Consider the following 17,688-nt stretch of genomic DNA (forward strand, 5'->3'; position numbering starts at 1 on the left):
AGGTGTCGATGAAGTCCGAAAGATTTCATTTTTTGGTCTCTACGGCTAGTGTTTATCAAAGCTTATAAATAAGCACACGCATTACAAGGTAACCCCCGTTTTCATGTCTAATAAATCAACACAGGCAAATTAATTCATGTGTGAAATACAACACATAAAAACATAAAGAATCATTTACGATTTTGGTGTAAAAAGTTAAATCTTTTTAATTGTTTTGTTGGTCCCCACATCAATTACACATTTGGATTCTTAGACGCCAAGCATGTAAGAAACCAGGTATTTTATTATTGGCTCTAAACCTTTAATAGTTGCTCATACATCTGCAATATAAAGCAACTTAAAGTGAAAATGCTTGTTTTGTTCAAACTCTGTAATAGTGAAGCCTATTTTCAATCAGCCAGCTTTTAGATAGACGTTTGTGTAATATTAAGAGAAAAACTAAAACCTCAAGATTGGTCTAAAAGCCAAGTTTGTACTTTCAATAGAAGCCTGTCTGTTAGTGTGATTCACAGAGAAACACTATCATGGTGCTGATGGAGCGATGTTAGCGTGACACACACACACACACACACACACACACACACACACACACACACACACACACACACACACACACACACACACACACACACACACACACACACACACACACACACACACACACACACACACACACACACACACACACACACACACACACACACACACACACACATACTCCCACTCCCTGTGCAGGTGGCTGCATAGGTCACACAGGTGGCATGTGGAAATATAGAGAGTAATTACAGAATGTAAATATCACGAGTTCTGCACACTGCCTTAATTAAAGGGAACAGAAGGAGATCACATTGTGGAATAATGTGTCTTCGATAAAAATAGTCCCTGGCGGAGGTGCGAGTGACTGTGAATATCACAGCTGTCATGTCAGAATAAAATCAAATCCATTAAAAGGCACGTGAATGCAATTCGATTTCCATCCCTTCCTGAAACACACGTCAACACGTCAGTTATGGGCTGATGGATGTTAAAAGTTAATTATACACTCTGCGCTGAAAGGAACATTTGCCACCCACAAAACATCTCCTCATGTTGACGATGGTAAACTCTCAGTAATTCAATTTTTCTGAATAAAAACATGAACCTTTTTAATAAATGAATAGCCATTTCTTTAAAGATTTGCAACACACGTTTGTTACTATGGATTTAAGAGTGATTTCTGATCTATGCGTTGTGCTTCTGTGTTTGAATCCCAGCTGGATGCTTGTGATCCCTGCTGGGCGGATGATGTTATATTAGGGGAAGATGTTGGCATTTCAACACCAAGACACTGGATTAGCCCCTCCAGAAAGGCCACATGTTATCCTCACTTGTCAACATACGATTGAATTTGTTCATAAGTAATTACAATAACTAAGTTCCATTAAACACAATGATGCCTTTTCAATGTATTCTCATATTCTATTTTATGAAAAGGTATTTTGTCATTTTTCATGCGTTCTCCTACATATGTCCGGCAACTACATAAATCCGTGCAAGCTCATGCACTTCAGAAACTGTTCATGCAACAAAACGTACTTAAGTGAAGTAAACAATTCAGCGGTAGCGGTGTCTTTGGTTTTTGGACCAACCCATCCACCAAAACCTTCTCCTGACACAGACTTTGTTGCTTATACTATCTGCCCTCACAATTATGTGTACAACTTATTATTATTTGGGTGAGTATATCAAGTCTGAGAGCAGCCTGACATTTTCCTGATGTACCTTCCCTGCGAAGTGGCAGACTTTACTGACTTTACAAACCATATGTTTACTATCAAGAAAAAAAGAGTCTTCATTTGAGGCAGAAGTTTTATTAATGTCATGAAATGAAACCTCGCTCTGATTTGCTTCTTAAAGTAACGCAAACCATTTCCTGTCCGCTGTGAAGTGGCATTTTTATTGTTTCTTGTTGAAAGAGTTCTAATCATTGAATAATATCTATATACAGACAAGGCCATTTGCACAATAGAGAGGCGAAGTCCCTCCTTTTCCGGGGGACCTCCGCCTTATTTCGGAAAAAGTATGTATTGAAGTCAATGGAGAGAGAAAGATTATCTTTCGATCCCGTTTGAATTGTGCCACGAATTACACATATGATGTTTGTCAATTTAAAAGATAATTTTACAAGTCAAAATAATAAAAATGTGTCGTAAAACTGTGAAGTAAAATTTTTTTTGGTGTGAAACCGCTCAATGAACTACATCTCCCGTCTCGCACCACACACCAAGACGGCCGTCACGTTGGCACATTTCACTTCTTTCTTTCAGAATGAGGCGGAAAGTATTAAAAGAGGTGAAAATCACTCCAAGTCTGGGCATGTTGAGAGCTGTACATACACACAAGGGGAGTTAGTAGGTTCCGTAAGAGCCAGCATGCGGGACCGGGATTCTGGGATTTGTAGAGTTTCTAGTTGCGTATTTTTCATAGTCTTATATTTCAACAGTTTTACGACAAATTGTGACTTTTTTGACATGGAAATTATTTTTTAAGATTGACAAACATCATATGTGTAATTCGTGGCACAATTCAAACGGGATCGAGAGATACGTTTTCTCTCCCCATTGACTTCAATACATAATTTTTCCGAAATAAGGTCCCATGGAGGTCCCCCGGAAAGGGAGGGACTTCGCCTCTCTATAGGCGTCGCCCTTATAGAAATAATAGTATAGTACTATATATTCTTAAATGTAATGATAGTATATTTTTGCCACATGTGTGCTGTTCCCTCTGTGTCCATCCACATTTGCACACGTGCAATATTGTATATAGTAATAATAAATCATGCATTCCTGTACATCCCTGCTTGTCCCTTCTTTGTATATCTCTCCTGTTTTCTTGCTGTAAATCCCACCCATCCTATCCTCCGCCCCGGTGTTACCTGTAGCAGAAGCCTCTCATCTCCAATGATGGCGGCTTTCCTCCAGTCGATGACTTCAGAGAAGGGAAGCTCCCAGCCGTTACTCAGGATCACCGGGATACACGCCGCCTGTTAAAAGAGAAGGAGGAGACAAATATAAATCCTCTAAAATGTCGGGGAACTAGAGTTGAATAAAACACAGTGGTGAAAATATCTTTACACACTTTCACTTTAATAAAGAATTATATGAATGGTTTGATGAACTTTCTGTGTCCTTCTAGTAGGATTTTGTTAGTCTACTTAAGCTTTGGATGTTATTGCAAGTTGGCAATGAATCATGTCTCAAGTTTTCCCCGTCAGAGGACTGTTTTAGCATCAAATACAAAATAATATATTCACTGTTGACAAGTTTTCACAACTTGAAAGAGAAGGAGAAAAATCCCAGAGACACATGAGCACTGGGAGGAAATATTCCTGATCCTCTTAGGTAGCTCCTCTCTGAAGACGCTCTTTCAACACCTTCCAAGGGAGTTTTGCAGAAACAAACAGAGTTGCCAAAAAGATTAAGGACAAAAAAAAAGTGTATTTTATTTATTTTCACTGCGTGCATCAATATTTAGAGGATTCATTAGTGGGCTTTAATTCAGCAGGGGCTCTTTGAATCTCCCCACAGGAGCTCTCTGTGTTTCTGTGAAGTGACTTAATGATGAGGCTTTGGAAAGTGTCCGTCATTGGCTTTGTTAATGTGTTATTAATACATTGGAAAGTATCTGTTTACTAGGTTTGACTTAAATCCATAAACCTGTGGTGCAACTTTTGATATATTCTCATTTTTAATAATATGAAATCAATGTAAATTAGAATTAACAAAAGATTGCGAATGATCAAAAACTATAACTCATCATTGGATGTGGTGACTAATCATATATAGTTTCATCATACAGTATATATCCACAGATACTTTTTGTAGTATTATCAAATAAATACATCATACAGTACTTCTTTGGGATTTTAGCCTTTGGAGACCATTTACATGCACCAAAACTTATATAACACACTGCAGGAAAGGGAAAACCCGTAAAAGTACAAAAGGGCCTCTTTAAACTACTCAAAAATGCTAATTATATTTTTTGTAAAAGAGGACTGATGGAGTGATTATAGTCACACGTCACATGGGTCATGGCTTCACTATAATGACTGATGATTTGTCCATGTATTCTTTTGGGAGTTGGGGTAAAAATTAAATATAGGTCTTTTCATTTAATGTTCAAGTTGGGCTGCATCTCAATCAAGTGAAGCTGAGAGATGAAAGGAGATTCACAAAATGCGGCTGCATGATCAGTGACCTGCTCGTTCTCCTGGCTTTCATTAGTCTGGCTTTGTGAAATCACTTTTTATTTTCTTGTCTTTTAACCACCGCCGTCGTCTTACATGTCTCTTTGTTTTTCTGTCCTCTGAATGTTGAGGATTCGTTTTACCTTCGCACAAAGGAACTCTTTTTCCTCTTTTGGATTTCCACCTCTCGATTGAGTTGAGTGAAAAAGCCCTTAAATAATCAGCATGACTATAACATGAATTGAAAGTAATTGACTTTTTTCCTTCCAATCATTCTTCCTATTCCTTTGTAATGTCACAACAACAATCCTCCTCTACCTGCACATTTCTTTAACATAAAATAGGGCCCAATATGGTGCCAAAAGTGCCAATTACAGACTTTAAAGGGGGTTGATGAACTTGGTTTATTTATTTGAATGTATAACCTGCCCATACTTCAGGTGAAAATGTGCCTTTTGATGTTTATTAAAGCAGAAAGCATAAAAGGTCCTCTATAAAAGCCTATGTGTTACTGACTTCAAGGCACTCATTCTCCAGGAAAAAGACATGCATGCACACATCAAATACAAATATCAAGATTGTATTTTGCCAATTGGTGGCCTAACCCATCATTTCTCTATAGACAGCAGCTGATTCTGCGTTGTGACGACAGAGGACGCACACACGCATGCAAAGTGAGGACAAACAAGAAGAATTTAAACAATACAAGACAGAGTCAGATACTTAATGTCAACACAACACAGAGACAGATGGAAACAAGTTGCTAATGTAAGATGAACACGTCTGAGGTCTGAGGGTGGTTCTGTTTTTCTCGCTGGTGTATCTACAGAAACAGGCTTTTTCTGTGGCAGGGAAATGACAGGTTGTCAATAGTAATAAGATCAGCTGTTGCTACGAGGAAGACAAGGAACTTGATTTGTTGAAGTGCTCAGCTGCAGCTCCACAGGCTGTTAGCCAAGAAATCCTGAGGGCTACATGTTGATTAACTTTTGTAAAGCACCATGTTATGTTACCAGCAATGTGAAAGAAGTATTTAATGAACTAAGGAGGAGTTTGTATTGTTAAACTACACACACATTTAAAAAAATTGTTCCAATTCAGTATCTCAAAATGTGACTGTTTTGAGACCTGAAATAGAAAGACTTGATTCGGTTTAAGATCATTTCTCCACCAGAATAAGAACAACCTGCTGACAGTGGCCGTTTCTCAATGTCGAGTATACAACGGCCAGTGTGGACACTTTGCAATGAAGTACTATTTGTTACGGTTTTGTATTTATGTTTTCATTTTCCACCTTTTGTTTTGAAATGTTTTCCTCCTTGTGTCTTCTCTGTTCCTTCTTCCTGTGTTTGCCTTCCTGTCATTAGTTCCCCTGGTGTGTCTGATTGTCTGATTGTGTTCACCTGTTGCCCTTGTGTTTCTGCCTCTCTTACCCCAGCTGTGTCTTGTCTTGTGATTACCCCTCCCTGTATTTAGTCTTGTCTCTTCCTGTGTTCCCATGTCGGTTCATTGTTGGTTTTTCCTGTCTTCCTCCATGTCAGTCACGGTTGTCTCTCCTGTCTCCCTCCATGTGGGTCACGGTCAGTTTTTTGTACAACCCATTTGTTTCATGCCTTGTTTTGATCAGCTTTTAAAATAAAGCTCGCTTTTTGTTACGAGACCTGTTACCTTTTTGATAGTCTGCATTTGGGTCCTACCCTTCCACGCCATCCTAACAGAATGAACCGACCAGCTTTGGACTCAGCAGACTCGGATCGCTTTGCTCTACAGGCAGAATGTCTTGGGTACTCTCTGGAGTACATTTTTTATACCTGGAATGGCGCCTCTTCTAGACGTGGTAGAGAGGCTGCGTTGAAGGAGGCACGTCAGGAGGTTGCTCGCCAGCCCTGGCTTAGGAGCATGTTGCCTGAGTGGCTACAACTTTTCACAAGTAGTCCTGAGGACTTGTCCGAAGCCTCTAACCCTTTCCTGGGGTATGACCAGGCCTGGGGAGGCCCACAGATCCTCCAAAGAATCTCTAGGAGACGCAAGACCAAGATTCCAGCCCGTGCTCCAGTGGTTCCAGCTCCATTCTCTGGCCCTTTTTTGGGATCCCGCCTGGCGTTTGGAGGTCCACGGAGCCTCCAGGGGGCCTCGGAGAAACGCAAGGTCGGGAGGCCGGCTCGTGGTCCAGTACCGGCCCACACAGCCATGGATCCGTGAACCAGTACCGGCCCACACAGCCATGCTTCCGTGCTCCATTACCTGGCTCACACAGCCAGGGTCCAGGCTTCTGTTCCGTGCCCAGCAGCCATAGTCACTGCTCCAGAACCGGACCTTACAGTCATGTTTCCGTGTTCCAGTGCCGGTCCACACAGTCATGGTACCGTGCTCCAGTACCATCCCACACAGCCATGGTTCCGTGTTCCGGTTCCGTGCCCAGCAGCCATGGTGCCTGCTCTAGTACCGGCCCACACAGCCATGGTTCCGGCTCCAGAACCGGCCCGTACAGCCATGGTTCCAGCCCCAGTTCTGGCCCCAGCAGCCATGGTTCCGGCCCCGGTTCCGGCCCCAGTTCCGGCCCCAGCGGCCATGGTTCCGGCCCCAGCAGCCATGGTTCCGGCCCCTGTTCCGGTCCCAGCAGCCATGGTCCCGACTTCAGTTTCGGCTCCAGTACTGGCTCCCCGGCCGACGCCAGCCCCCCGTGTCCTGTCGGTGGTCCGGCCGACTCCAGCACCTCGTGTCCTGTCGGTGGTCCGGCCGACTCCAGCACCTCGTGTCCTGTCGGTGGTCCGGCCGACTCCAGCACCTCGTGTCCTGTCGGTGGTCCGGCCGACTCCAGCACCTCGTGTCCTGTCGGTGGTCCGGCCGACTCCGGCCCCCCGTGTTTTGTCGGTGGTCCGGCCGACTCCGGCCCCCCGTGTTTTGTCAGTGTTTCGGCCCACTCCAGCCCCTCGTGTTCTGTCGGTGGTCCGGCCGACTCCAGCACCCCGTGTCCTGTTGGCTCTATGGCCGACGCCTACCCCATGTCCTGTGATGTTGGAGGTCCCGCCGACTACTCTTCTGCCGGGGGTCCTGCCAACCCTATGTCCTGTGCTGTTGGAGGTCCCGCCGACTACTCTCCTGCCGGGGGTCTTGCCAACTCCATGTCCTGTCCCATTGGGGGTCCCGCCGACTACTCTTCTGCCGGGGGTCCTGCCAACCCTATGTCCTGTGCCGTTGGAGGTCCCGCCGACTACTCTTCTGCCGGGGGTCCTGCCAACCCTATGTCCTGTGCCGTTGGAGGTCCCGCCGACTACTCTTCTGCCGGGGGTCCTGCCAACCCTATGTCCTGTGCCGTTGGAGGTCCCGCCGACTACTCTTCTGCCGGGGGTCTTGCCAATCCTATGTCCTGTCCCGTTGGGGGTCCCGCCGACTACTCTTCTGCCGGGGGTCCTGCCAACCCTATGTCCTGTGATTTTGGAGGTCCCGCCGACTACTCTCCTGCCGGGGGTCCTGCCAACCCTATGTCCTGTGATGTTGGAGGTCCCGCCGACTACTCTCCTGCCGGGGGTCCTGCCAACCCTATGTCCTGTGATGTTGGAGGTCCCGCCGACTACTCTCCTGCCGGGGGTCCTGCCAACCCTATGTCCTGTGATGTTGGGGGTCCTGCCAACCCTATGTCCTGTGATGTTGGAGGTCCCGCCGACTACTCTCCTGCCGGGGGTCCTGCCAACCCTATGTCCTGTGATGTTGGGGGTCCTGCCAACCCTATGTCCTGTGATGTTGGAGGTCCCGCCGACTACTCTCCTGCCGGGGGTCTTGCCAACTCCATGTCCTGTCCTGTTGGGGGTCCCGCCGACACCTGTCCTGCCAGGGGTCCTGCCAAATCCATGTCCTGTCCTGTTGGGGGTCCCGCCGACACCTGTCCTGCCAACTCTGTGTCCTGTCCTGTTGGAGGTCCCGCCGACACCTGTTCCACCGGGGGTCCTGCCAACTCTGTGTCCTGTTCCGTTGGGGTCCAGTCGACACCAGCCCATGTCATGTTCAGGACCCTGTCTACGCCTGTCCCGTCGGCTCCGGTTCCTGTCCGGCCGATACTGGTTCCTGCTCGTTCTCCGGAGCTGTCCCGTCGGCGCCTTCCTGCCCGGCCTCCGGAGCTGTCCCGTCGGCGCCTTCCTGCCCGGCCTCCGGAGCTGTCCCGTCGGCGCCTTCCTGCCCGTCCTCCGGAGCTGTCCCGTCGGCGCCTTCCTGCCCGTCCTCCGGAGCTGTCCCGTCGGCGCCTTCCTGCCCGTCCTCCGGAGCTGTCCCGTCGGCGCCTTCCTGCCCGTCCTCCGGAGTTGTCCCGTCGGCGCCTTCCTGCCCGTCCTCCGGAGCTGTCTCGTCGCCGCCTTCTTGTTCGCCCTCGAGCCCGGCCTCCTGACGCTTTCAGCCGCTGCCTTTGCTCTCATGCCCGGCCCCCTGAGTTCGCCCGCTGTGGTCTTCGCCCTTTTTTGAACTCTGCCTTGCCCCCGGGCCGTCCGCCCGAGACCCCCTCCTTGATCTCTGCCTTGCCCCCGGGCCGTCCGCCCGAGACCCCTTCCGGGTCCTCCGCTGTGCCCCTGGGCTGTCAGCCCAAACCCGTCCTCCAGACCCCCTCCACCCACCCTGCTGGAATTTTTTGGACTTTTGGGGGTTTTCTTGGGACGTCTGGAATCCGTCCCTTGAGGGGGGGGTTCTGTTACGGTTTTGTATTTATGTTTTCATTTTCCACCTTTTGTTTTGAAATGTTTTCCTCCTTGTGTCTTCTCTGTTCCTTCTTCCTGTGTTTGCCTTCCTGTCATTAGTTCCCCTGGTGTGTCTGATTGTCTGATTGTGTTCACCTGTTGCCCTTGTGTTTCTGCCTCTCTTACCCCAGCTGTGTCTTGTCTTGTGATTACCCCTCCCTGTATTTAGTCTTGTCTCTTCCTGTGTTCCCATGTCGGTTCATTGTTGGTTTTTCCTGTCCTCCATGTCAGTCACGGTTGTCTCTCCTGTCTCCCTCCATGTGGGTCACGGTCAGTTTTTTGTACAACCCATTTGTTTCATGCCTTGTTTTGATCAGCTTTTAAAATAAAGCTCGCTTTTTGTTACGAGACCTGTTACCTTTTTGATAGTCTGCATTTGGGTCCTACCCTTCCACGCCATCCTAACACTATTAAGAATGTTACATTAGGAGATAAGAAATAACATACATTTAAAAAATGAATAAACTTCATTTGGTAGGTATTGAAAAATGTCTCAGTTTGGGATATCTGTAATGATGACTAACTGTTTTTGTTGATTTGCGATAAAAAATAATTACCATACATGAAAGCTTTAGTTTACACTCTACTGTTAAGTAATATAAAAAAATATCTCTGAAAAGAAAGGTAGTATAAATGTGCTTTGTGTAGGAAAATCTTCCTGGGTCTTTACTTACTCGACACCATCGCTACAGATGAAGTGCTTAATGGTCATATGCATTTTGAAACAGCATTGAATCGTCATAACTGGTAAATACTTTTGTCTTGTTACCTGTTCGTTCAACCCATCAAATAACACAGTTTACCAAATAAATACTGAACCTTCCACTTTCCCTTATTGGGCTGTAGTATCCTCACACCATGCACACACACACACATTGATGTAAATGCGTAGATAAACAGTATGCAATCACATAATCCACAGCAGATCACACACACACACCTGCAGAGCCTCCAGAAAGCGGAAGGATCCGAGCCGTCGGCCCCGGGGAACCAGGCAGAAACTGGAGTTATGGAGCAGCTCCTGGTAGTCAAACCTGCACAAAAACACAAAGAAAAAATCAGTTCAGTAAAAAGACATGTTGCAGGCATCACAAAAAATCAAGGTCACAGGATTTGGTCATTCAATCATTAAAACAGAGGAGCGGTGCAACACAGATTTCATTGTAGACTGCTTGTTTGTTTGTTTTTCTTAAATAACCTGTTTTTATGTGACAGGCTGATTCTTTCAGCAGCGGTTAGAGTGACCTTGTCTTTGGGTGACAAACTGGACACCTGACATCTTATTTTGCTCGCCTCCTCTTTCACACAGACACACTAACACACACACATCACAACCCCCCCACACACACACACACACAGACCAACCACACACAAGCGCAGTGACAGTAAGTGATATGACAGATGTCACATCACAAAGACTTATCATACACACACATTATAGAGGGAGGCCTTCCAGGCAGGACACACACACGCACACACAAACACACACACAGGTGTATGTTGGTGAGGTTGTGGGGACAGTTGATCCCCAGACAGATTAGCCTGCAATCTGAAATATCCTCAGGCAAGCCCAGAGATCACACACACACACACACACACACACACACACACACACACACACACACACACACACACACACACACACACACACACACACACACACACACTACCTTTTCTTCATTGACTTTGGACAAACAGCAGTGACTTGGAAGTGGAAAAATTCAACCCCAATTTTGAGGTGAACGTGGAACAATCCAGAGAGTTTTTATAAACCTTCTATCAGGAGGGTGTGAATGTTTTATTTTAGTCTTTTTTGTAGAGAAATCTGTTTCAATTAAATCCTCACCTTTCAGTATGAAGCCATTAGCCTTTTTATCTAAACTATCTACGGCAGAAAGGTTATTCAAAGGACTTTCACATTGAGAGGGCATGTTTGAGATGGCACGGAGCCAGGTTATATTTACAATGGAGATACTTGGGCTGTATCTATTATCATTAAAGGGGCCCTATGCTGCTTTTTAGGGGTTTTCCTGTAGTGTGTTATACAGGTTGTAGTGCATGTGAATGGTCGGCAAAGGCTAAAATCACAAAGTTCGCTGCAGAAGGAGTTCTCTCCCACACATCTCTCTCGGTTGACCAATCACAACAGAGCCGGCCAGCTAACCAATCAGAGCAGACTGGGCTCTGGTTTCAGACAGAGGGTGAAAAGAGATGAAAAATAATGTCACAGTAGAGACACTAAATACTAATATAAAAACCTGGAAATGACCATGACTTGTCTCCTTTAAAAAAATACATTGTTCGTGCTGTAAATCCAGCTGCCGTCTTTCACGAAGAAGCAAACTACACAGAGTTGTGTTTGATACTTAAATAGATTTGGGATGGATTCCTGGAAAGCTCTACAGTACAGTCGTGTTGCATCTGTTGCTTAAAGTCTAGACTAACCTCTTGGTGAAACCCTGCTGTGAGGGGTTGCTTACTCCCACTAGGATAAATCTAGCTGTAAAATATTAGTGTCTGCCTTCAAACACTCGCATCGATCTCACTTGACGGACTAAATGCACCATGCTGTCAGATCAATATTTAATAAACCTGAATTTAAGGTGAGAAATTCTCTCTTCACATATCTTGATAAGATGAAATGGTGTTTGATTATATAACAGCTACCTGTGGACTATTTGCACGTTTCATTATTTATCTGCAGTGTATCTCTTGGTGTGCTGGAGCTAGTACTCTACAAGCATGTCTTTGATGAAAAAGATAACGTCCTTGAAAAATGCTATGCTTGCTAAGAAGGAAAGTCCTTTAGATTGATCCTAAAAATAATATTAATATCACACTAAGGGGAAAGGGGAAACCCCCAAAAAGCACAATAGGGCCCCTTTAACACTTAGGGGTCTTACCTTGATTAACCTTCAATATGCAAAAGTCTCTCGAGATCATTGAGGTAAGGCATTGACCTCTGATGGTTAAGGTTAGGATAGGTCGTCGGTAATTTAGTCTCACGAGAGGTTTCGCAAATCTAGAGTTACCATTTACTGACTTTCCATATAACCATGTCCAATTTGAACTGGTGCAACTGTTGTGGATCCGAAACCTTAGACACTCAAGACATAACCAAATATAACAAAATAGAAAACACAGACACACTGCTGACTGAAGGAATTATTATATTGTTGTATAACAGTATAAGAGCCAGAATACTTGCGTCAAGTCCGCCAAGAGTATATGTGTCTGTCTAAGAATAACAGAATCTCACAGGTTTTATACACTTCTTTTTAGTTTACACAGCACTATACCTTTGGACCTTTACGATCACATGTTACAAGATCCTATGCTTAATCTGCAAACAGACATGTGCACATTCATGGTACAAAGGTCTCTTCAGATAAACTAGATTTCGCGGCCCACATTCAACCATAAACAATACGGAGGCTAAATAAAGTTCTGATTGGTCAATTCAGAACATGTGACACGTTGTAAATCCAGTAGAACAGACCGCTCTCAAGGACTGTAATGACCGTTGCTAAGGAGGATCAAGAAAGAGAAAGGAAAAGAGGTTCAAATAAAAAAAAATCTTAACAATGAAAACATTTCCAAACAAATCATGATGTTTTGCAAATGATTTGGCGGCAAATATTGAATTGACATTTACACCCTTTAATATTTTATTTGGGCTTTTAGATGAAGACCGCACGCAGTTAATAAATACAACTATTCTTCTGGCTAAAATACATATTTTTAAAAGTCAATCAAGGAGTAATCTTAATTTAAGGTGTTTGAAGAGTAGATTCAAAATACAATTTCTTTTGGAAAAAATGATTGCCACAAAAAATCAAAGGGTGGCTCAACACGCCATGAAATGGGAAATAATGAGCTCTAGTGGGATTAAAGGAACAATAAATATGCTTACTATTGTGTTTTTGGTGGTTTTTGGTTGTCAACCTATTTTTGTTTGTGAAATGTTGAAGTGATCCTACTGACTGTATCTTTATTTCTTCTGTTTTTGTTTTGTTTTTGTCCTAGATGGGAATGTCATCTCCTATATGTTATAGTAATGTCCATGTTAGTGTCTTTAGCCGGTACAAAATGTAAAAATTATTATTTGGCGGCCCACTTGCAATGCCTTCGCGGACCACTAGGGGGCCGCAGCTCACAGGTTGGGAACCGCTGAACTAAAGCAGGAAACTCAAGAGCATGGCTTATAATACATGATCATATAATATAGATTATTTCAACACAACCGGCTCCTTGCTACTGGTTTTCGCTGTTTGCAGCTGTTTGCATCAGCCAGATTTAGGGATAGTGTTTCAGAAGCTTTGGATACAAATCCTCTAGATAAGACCCTTCTTATATTCACCAACTGTTGACGAGCTTCCTAGGTTCTCTAGTCGGGGGTTTCTGATTTGTTTTTCTGCGTTGATGTATTCTACATCTTCATCTGTCACTGCAGCCTCCTCATGGCTCAGTGTTTCCTGGTACTCTGGCACCATGGAGCTTTTCCATCTGTGTGTAGGTGTTTCCTCTCAGGGATTCTTCCAGGGAATCAGGCCTCTACATCCCCTGGGAAAACATGCTTTCCTGCCAATTGTGGTCAAGACGTGACATGGCAACAAATGCTTTACACACCATTGCTTATAGTGCATGGAGCAGCAGAGGATAGTGTTATCTTTTTGTTTCTATTACTGTTGTTTACTATCTTCAATTTCAAGTTAAAACGACATACATTAATCTAAAATAAAGAGATGTTATTCGCAGTATTTGAATAACACGAACAAGAAGTCCAGTGAGATCCAATTAAAAACAACACTAAGAATTGCATTTAACATGGTCCTAAAAGCCACTTGACCAAACTGCATTTTCCCATCAACAGCCCTGCAGAAATATCTCAGACCAGAAAGGCTCAGAGCAATTTCCACCCTGTCAGTATAGAGTTTACTCTGTAGGCTCTTCACTTTATTGCTGTCTACCCACTCTCCACATACTGTGTTTAGAATTGAAAAGGTCAGTGATCAAGGACAAGGTCGAGTCGCTGCTCCTCCTCAGTCCACTTATTGATTTACTGGGAGTGGATCCCCTGAGAAACTGGGACACACCAGCTGCTCTGAGAGGGAAACCCAGGATATCCCAAGAGGAGATGGAGAAATTAAGCGAACAAGGACATATAATCTGCTCTGCATGGTGTGGTGCCACCATCACTCTGATCCAGATAATGGTATCAAAATAGACCCTAAAAAGAAATACTCAGAGACAAACTCTTTGCATTGCATACAGTCTTTTCAAAATGAACCTTAAAGAGGACCTATCATGCTATATTTGAATAATATATTGTAGGGCCATACCTATATAAGGTATATTTATAAGTTTTCTTTTTCAAAATACCAAATAGATCATGCATTTTAGCCATGCTCTCCTCCACCCTGTCTTTGCATGTGCTGCAGCTGACCACGCCCCCCTGCAAAGGAGGGGGCCGAGTTACGAGCGTCATGTTACCATGCTGTTACCATGCTGTTACCATGCTGTTACCATGCTGTTACCATGCCACGGCAACCTCTCATTCCCCTGATAGGTGGAGAGTTGGCCATATAGGCGGAGCTCCTCCGTCCTGACGTCAGAGAAATGTTCAAATCTGTATCAGTCGGGATCAGATCCGTTGCAGCCCCGTTTTTAGAGATTTGGGTATGGAGGAAAAGAGAGAGGGTTGTGTTTTCTGACACTTGGTGAGTTCCCTGGAACACCGGGGACACATATTCATGTATAAAAGACGTAAGAAAGTGCATTTTGCATGATAGGTCCCCTTTAAAGTAGGTTTACTCACTTAGCAAACATATAGTTAAGGCAACAAGTATACTTGGTTAGGCGATGGAACAGATAGCAGTTTAGACCAAAGAAAATATGCTTTTTATGTCAAATGAGAAGGTTTGTAAGCTATGTTTAAGGAGCCCTATTAATGCTTTTTGAAGTTGTTCACAACAGAGCCGACCAGTTAACCAATCAGAGCAGACTGGGCTCTGGTTTCAGACTGAGGGTGAAAAGAGGTGCTGCAGCACAGCCAGTATGAGAAAAATAAAGAGCTTTTTGAACATTAAAGCAAGGAGACATGTCCCAGTAGAGACACAAAGTACAAATATGAACCTGAAAATGAGCAGAACATGTCCTCTTTAAAACCCAGTTTGCTCATACAGACACTGAAAGGTGCCTCAGTGATTTGAAGATCTTTGTAAGCACCCAAGCTTCATTAAACCTCTGTGTAGTTTGTCCACCTCTTTTACTTACATAAGTCATTGTGCATAATCCGCCTTGCATCTGCACTTTTCTCTCACAATGACCTGAGCTGAGTTGGTAGCAGCAGGACCCCGATTACTTCAAACTGTTCTGATCGGTATCTGATTGCAGCGGGAAACAAAACTACATTTGTATGCATGAGGACTACCAATCTGTAGGAACAATTATCTAACAATCTGCTAACTGCTGGGGAAAATCCATTACATAGGAGCAGTGTGTAGATACTTTATGGATGTGGGATGATTTGTAGTATTCTTTTTCGTGTTTGTGTCCATGTTAGACACAATGAGACAGACTGACAAGAGATATACGGAGTTGGATGATACCCAGTAAGGAAGAATTAAAAATCAATATGTGTCACAGAGAATCACAGTTTAGGTGAAAAACTAAACAAACAGTGAGTCTCACTTTAAAGCAAAAGGGTTCTCTCAGAAGACCCTTAATAGTTTCAGGAGAGAGTGATCGATATGAGGCTTTACAGAGTAGACCCAAGATGTGGTTTACAATGGTGAAAAATATGTTTTTATATTGGAGGAAAAAACACACACGAAGAAATTCAACAAATGAATACAGTAGGAGAGATTTCCGTCACACATACAGTAACTATATGACGGACAGCTCTCTGTAACAGTCTGTTGTTTAATGAGTCAGAAAAATATTTCAAACCTTTGTCCTTTAGTCAGAAACATTCTCAACAAAAGTTCTCAAGGCAAAGTAAAGTGCCAATAGAAGGGCAAGTTACATAGTGATGTCAGCATTTTACAGAGGTAAACAAATACAAGTTGCTCACTAATCTTGTGAAGTGCTTGTGTCAGACAATATTTAACACTGAAGCGTTGAGAGGTTGTTGTTATAAAAATGTACAATTGTTTCCAGCTTTAGCAGGAAATGGAAGTTGCTGACAGATAAATGTTTTTTTGCTCTGTACATGCAGTAAATACATATTCAGCCTCACAAATAGTCTGTAATCAGGACTCTTGAGGAGATTCCAGCCTCCCAACATTTATCATTATAAATGCAGTGTACTGTTTAAACAAAAAAATGGCATCAGTAGTAATTACTACAAAGAGGCACCTCAAACACACACACACACACACACACACACACACACACACACACACACACACACACACACACACACACACACACACACACACACACACACACACACACACACACACACACACACACACACTCGCAAACTGAAGGCTTTGTCTCAGACAGAGACTAGTAGTCCCTCCTGGTGTAATTGTTCAGTGTGTGAAGTCTCAAATGCATTGTGTGGATCCATTAATAATAAAGGAGACACATACAAACACACACACACACACACACACACACACACACACACACACACCCCCCCCCCCCCCCCCACACACACACACACACACACACACACACACACACACACACACACACACACACACACACACACACACACACACACACACACACACACACACACACACACACACACACACACACACACACACACACACACACACAGATGTCCTTGAAAAGAAAAATAACGTTTGTTTATAAAAGAGCTAACGGGGCTAAAATGTTGCTCAGTTGTGCAATTTACAAGACAATGGAAATAAATTGAACACCTTGAACCCTACAGGAGGAAGTGTTTCCCTTCAAACAGCTGGGAAAAAGAGAAACAAATGAGCAGAGGAGGTTAAGAGAGCTGTCAAACTAATGGTTCTAATGTAAAACAAGCCAAGAAGATTTATAGAAAGACCGTATCTGGTAAGACAAGCAGGCACCAAGGACTTTAAACGCACCAACACTTTTAAACATTTGATCCAAATGTCTTTTGAGATTCCAACAGCAGAAGAAAAACAAAGGGAATGGGATGAATGAAAACACAATTAAAAGGCAAAGCGAGTGCTAGCTCACTAAATTGAAGTTTGGGGCAGTAAAAAGTGAAAAAACAAAATAGAATTCTGCACACAAAGCACTGAGCTTCCAAACAAACTTTATCGACAATTGTGAATAGCCGGAATGGTTATTTCATTCATACATTAGAAGTTAGACAGCGTACCTTGATCCAATAAAGGCAAGACACTGAGCAATCTGGTGCCACTAAATGTTTTTAAAGCTCGGTTGGATGCTACCCAATCGGAAGCTGTTGGTACCTGTTCATGTGGATAGTTATGTAAATTGTAATCCCTGTAATGATGCTGTATGATGTCCTTTTTGTTGTTCTGTTTATGTTTTTATGTTTCATGTGGAACCTTGAGCAGGTCTCCCTTGAAAAAGAGATCAATGATCTCAATGGGATACACCTGGATAAATAAAGGTTTGAAATGAAATGAAATGAATAAAGACATGTTTTGGAACCCTAACCCACTAATCATGATGTGTGATATATGGAGGGAAGCCGCTTGTGTCAATTAAAATACAAAGAAGAGCGGGGGAGAAGGTCCCAAAGCTCAGTACAGT

At 43.7% G+C, this 17,688-nt stretch overlaps 1 protein-coding gene across 1 annotated transcript in view; it reads right to left on the reverse strand.

Moving 5' to 3' along the window:
- The window catches only part of LOC117486878 (exostosin-1), a 308,682-nt gene that overhangs the window by 52,027 nt on the left and 238,967 nt on the right, over positions 1 to 17,688 (reverse strand). The window contains exons 4-5 of the mRNA XM_034135461.1: positions 9,896 to 9,989; positions 2,918 to 3,025 (exon numbers count right to left, since the gene is read on the reverse strand). Coding sequence (XP_033991352.1) covers positions 2,918 to 3,025; positions 9,896 to 9,989 — 202 coding nt within the window. The remainder of the gene's footprint in view (positions 1 to 2,917; positions 3,026 to 9,895; positions 9,990 to 17,688) is intronic.

Source organism: Trematomus bernacchii, unplaced genomic scaffold (genome assembly GCF_902827165.1).
Source record: "Trematomus bernacchii unplaced genomic scaffold, fTreBer1.1, whole genome shotgun sequence".
In the NCBI taxonomy this organism is placed as follows: domain Eukaryota; kingdom Metazoa; phylum Chordata; class Actinopteri; order Perciformes; family Nototheniidae; genus Trematomus; species Trematomus bernacchii.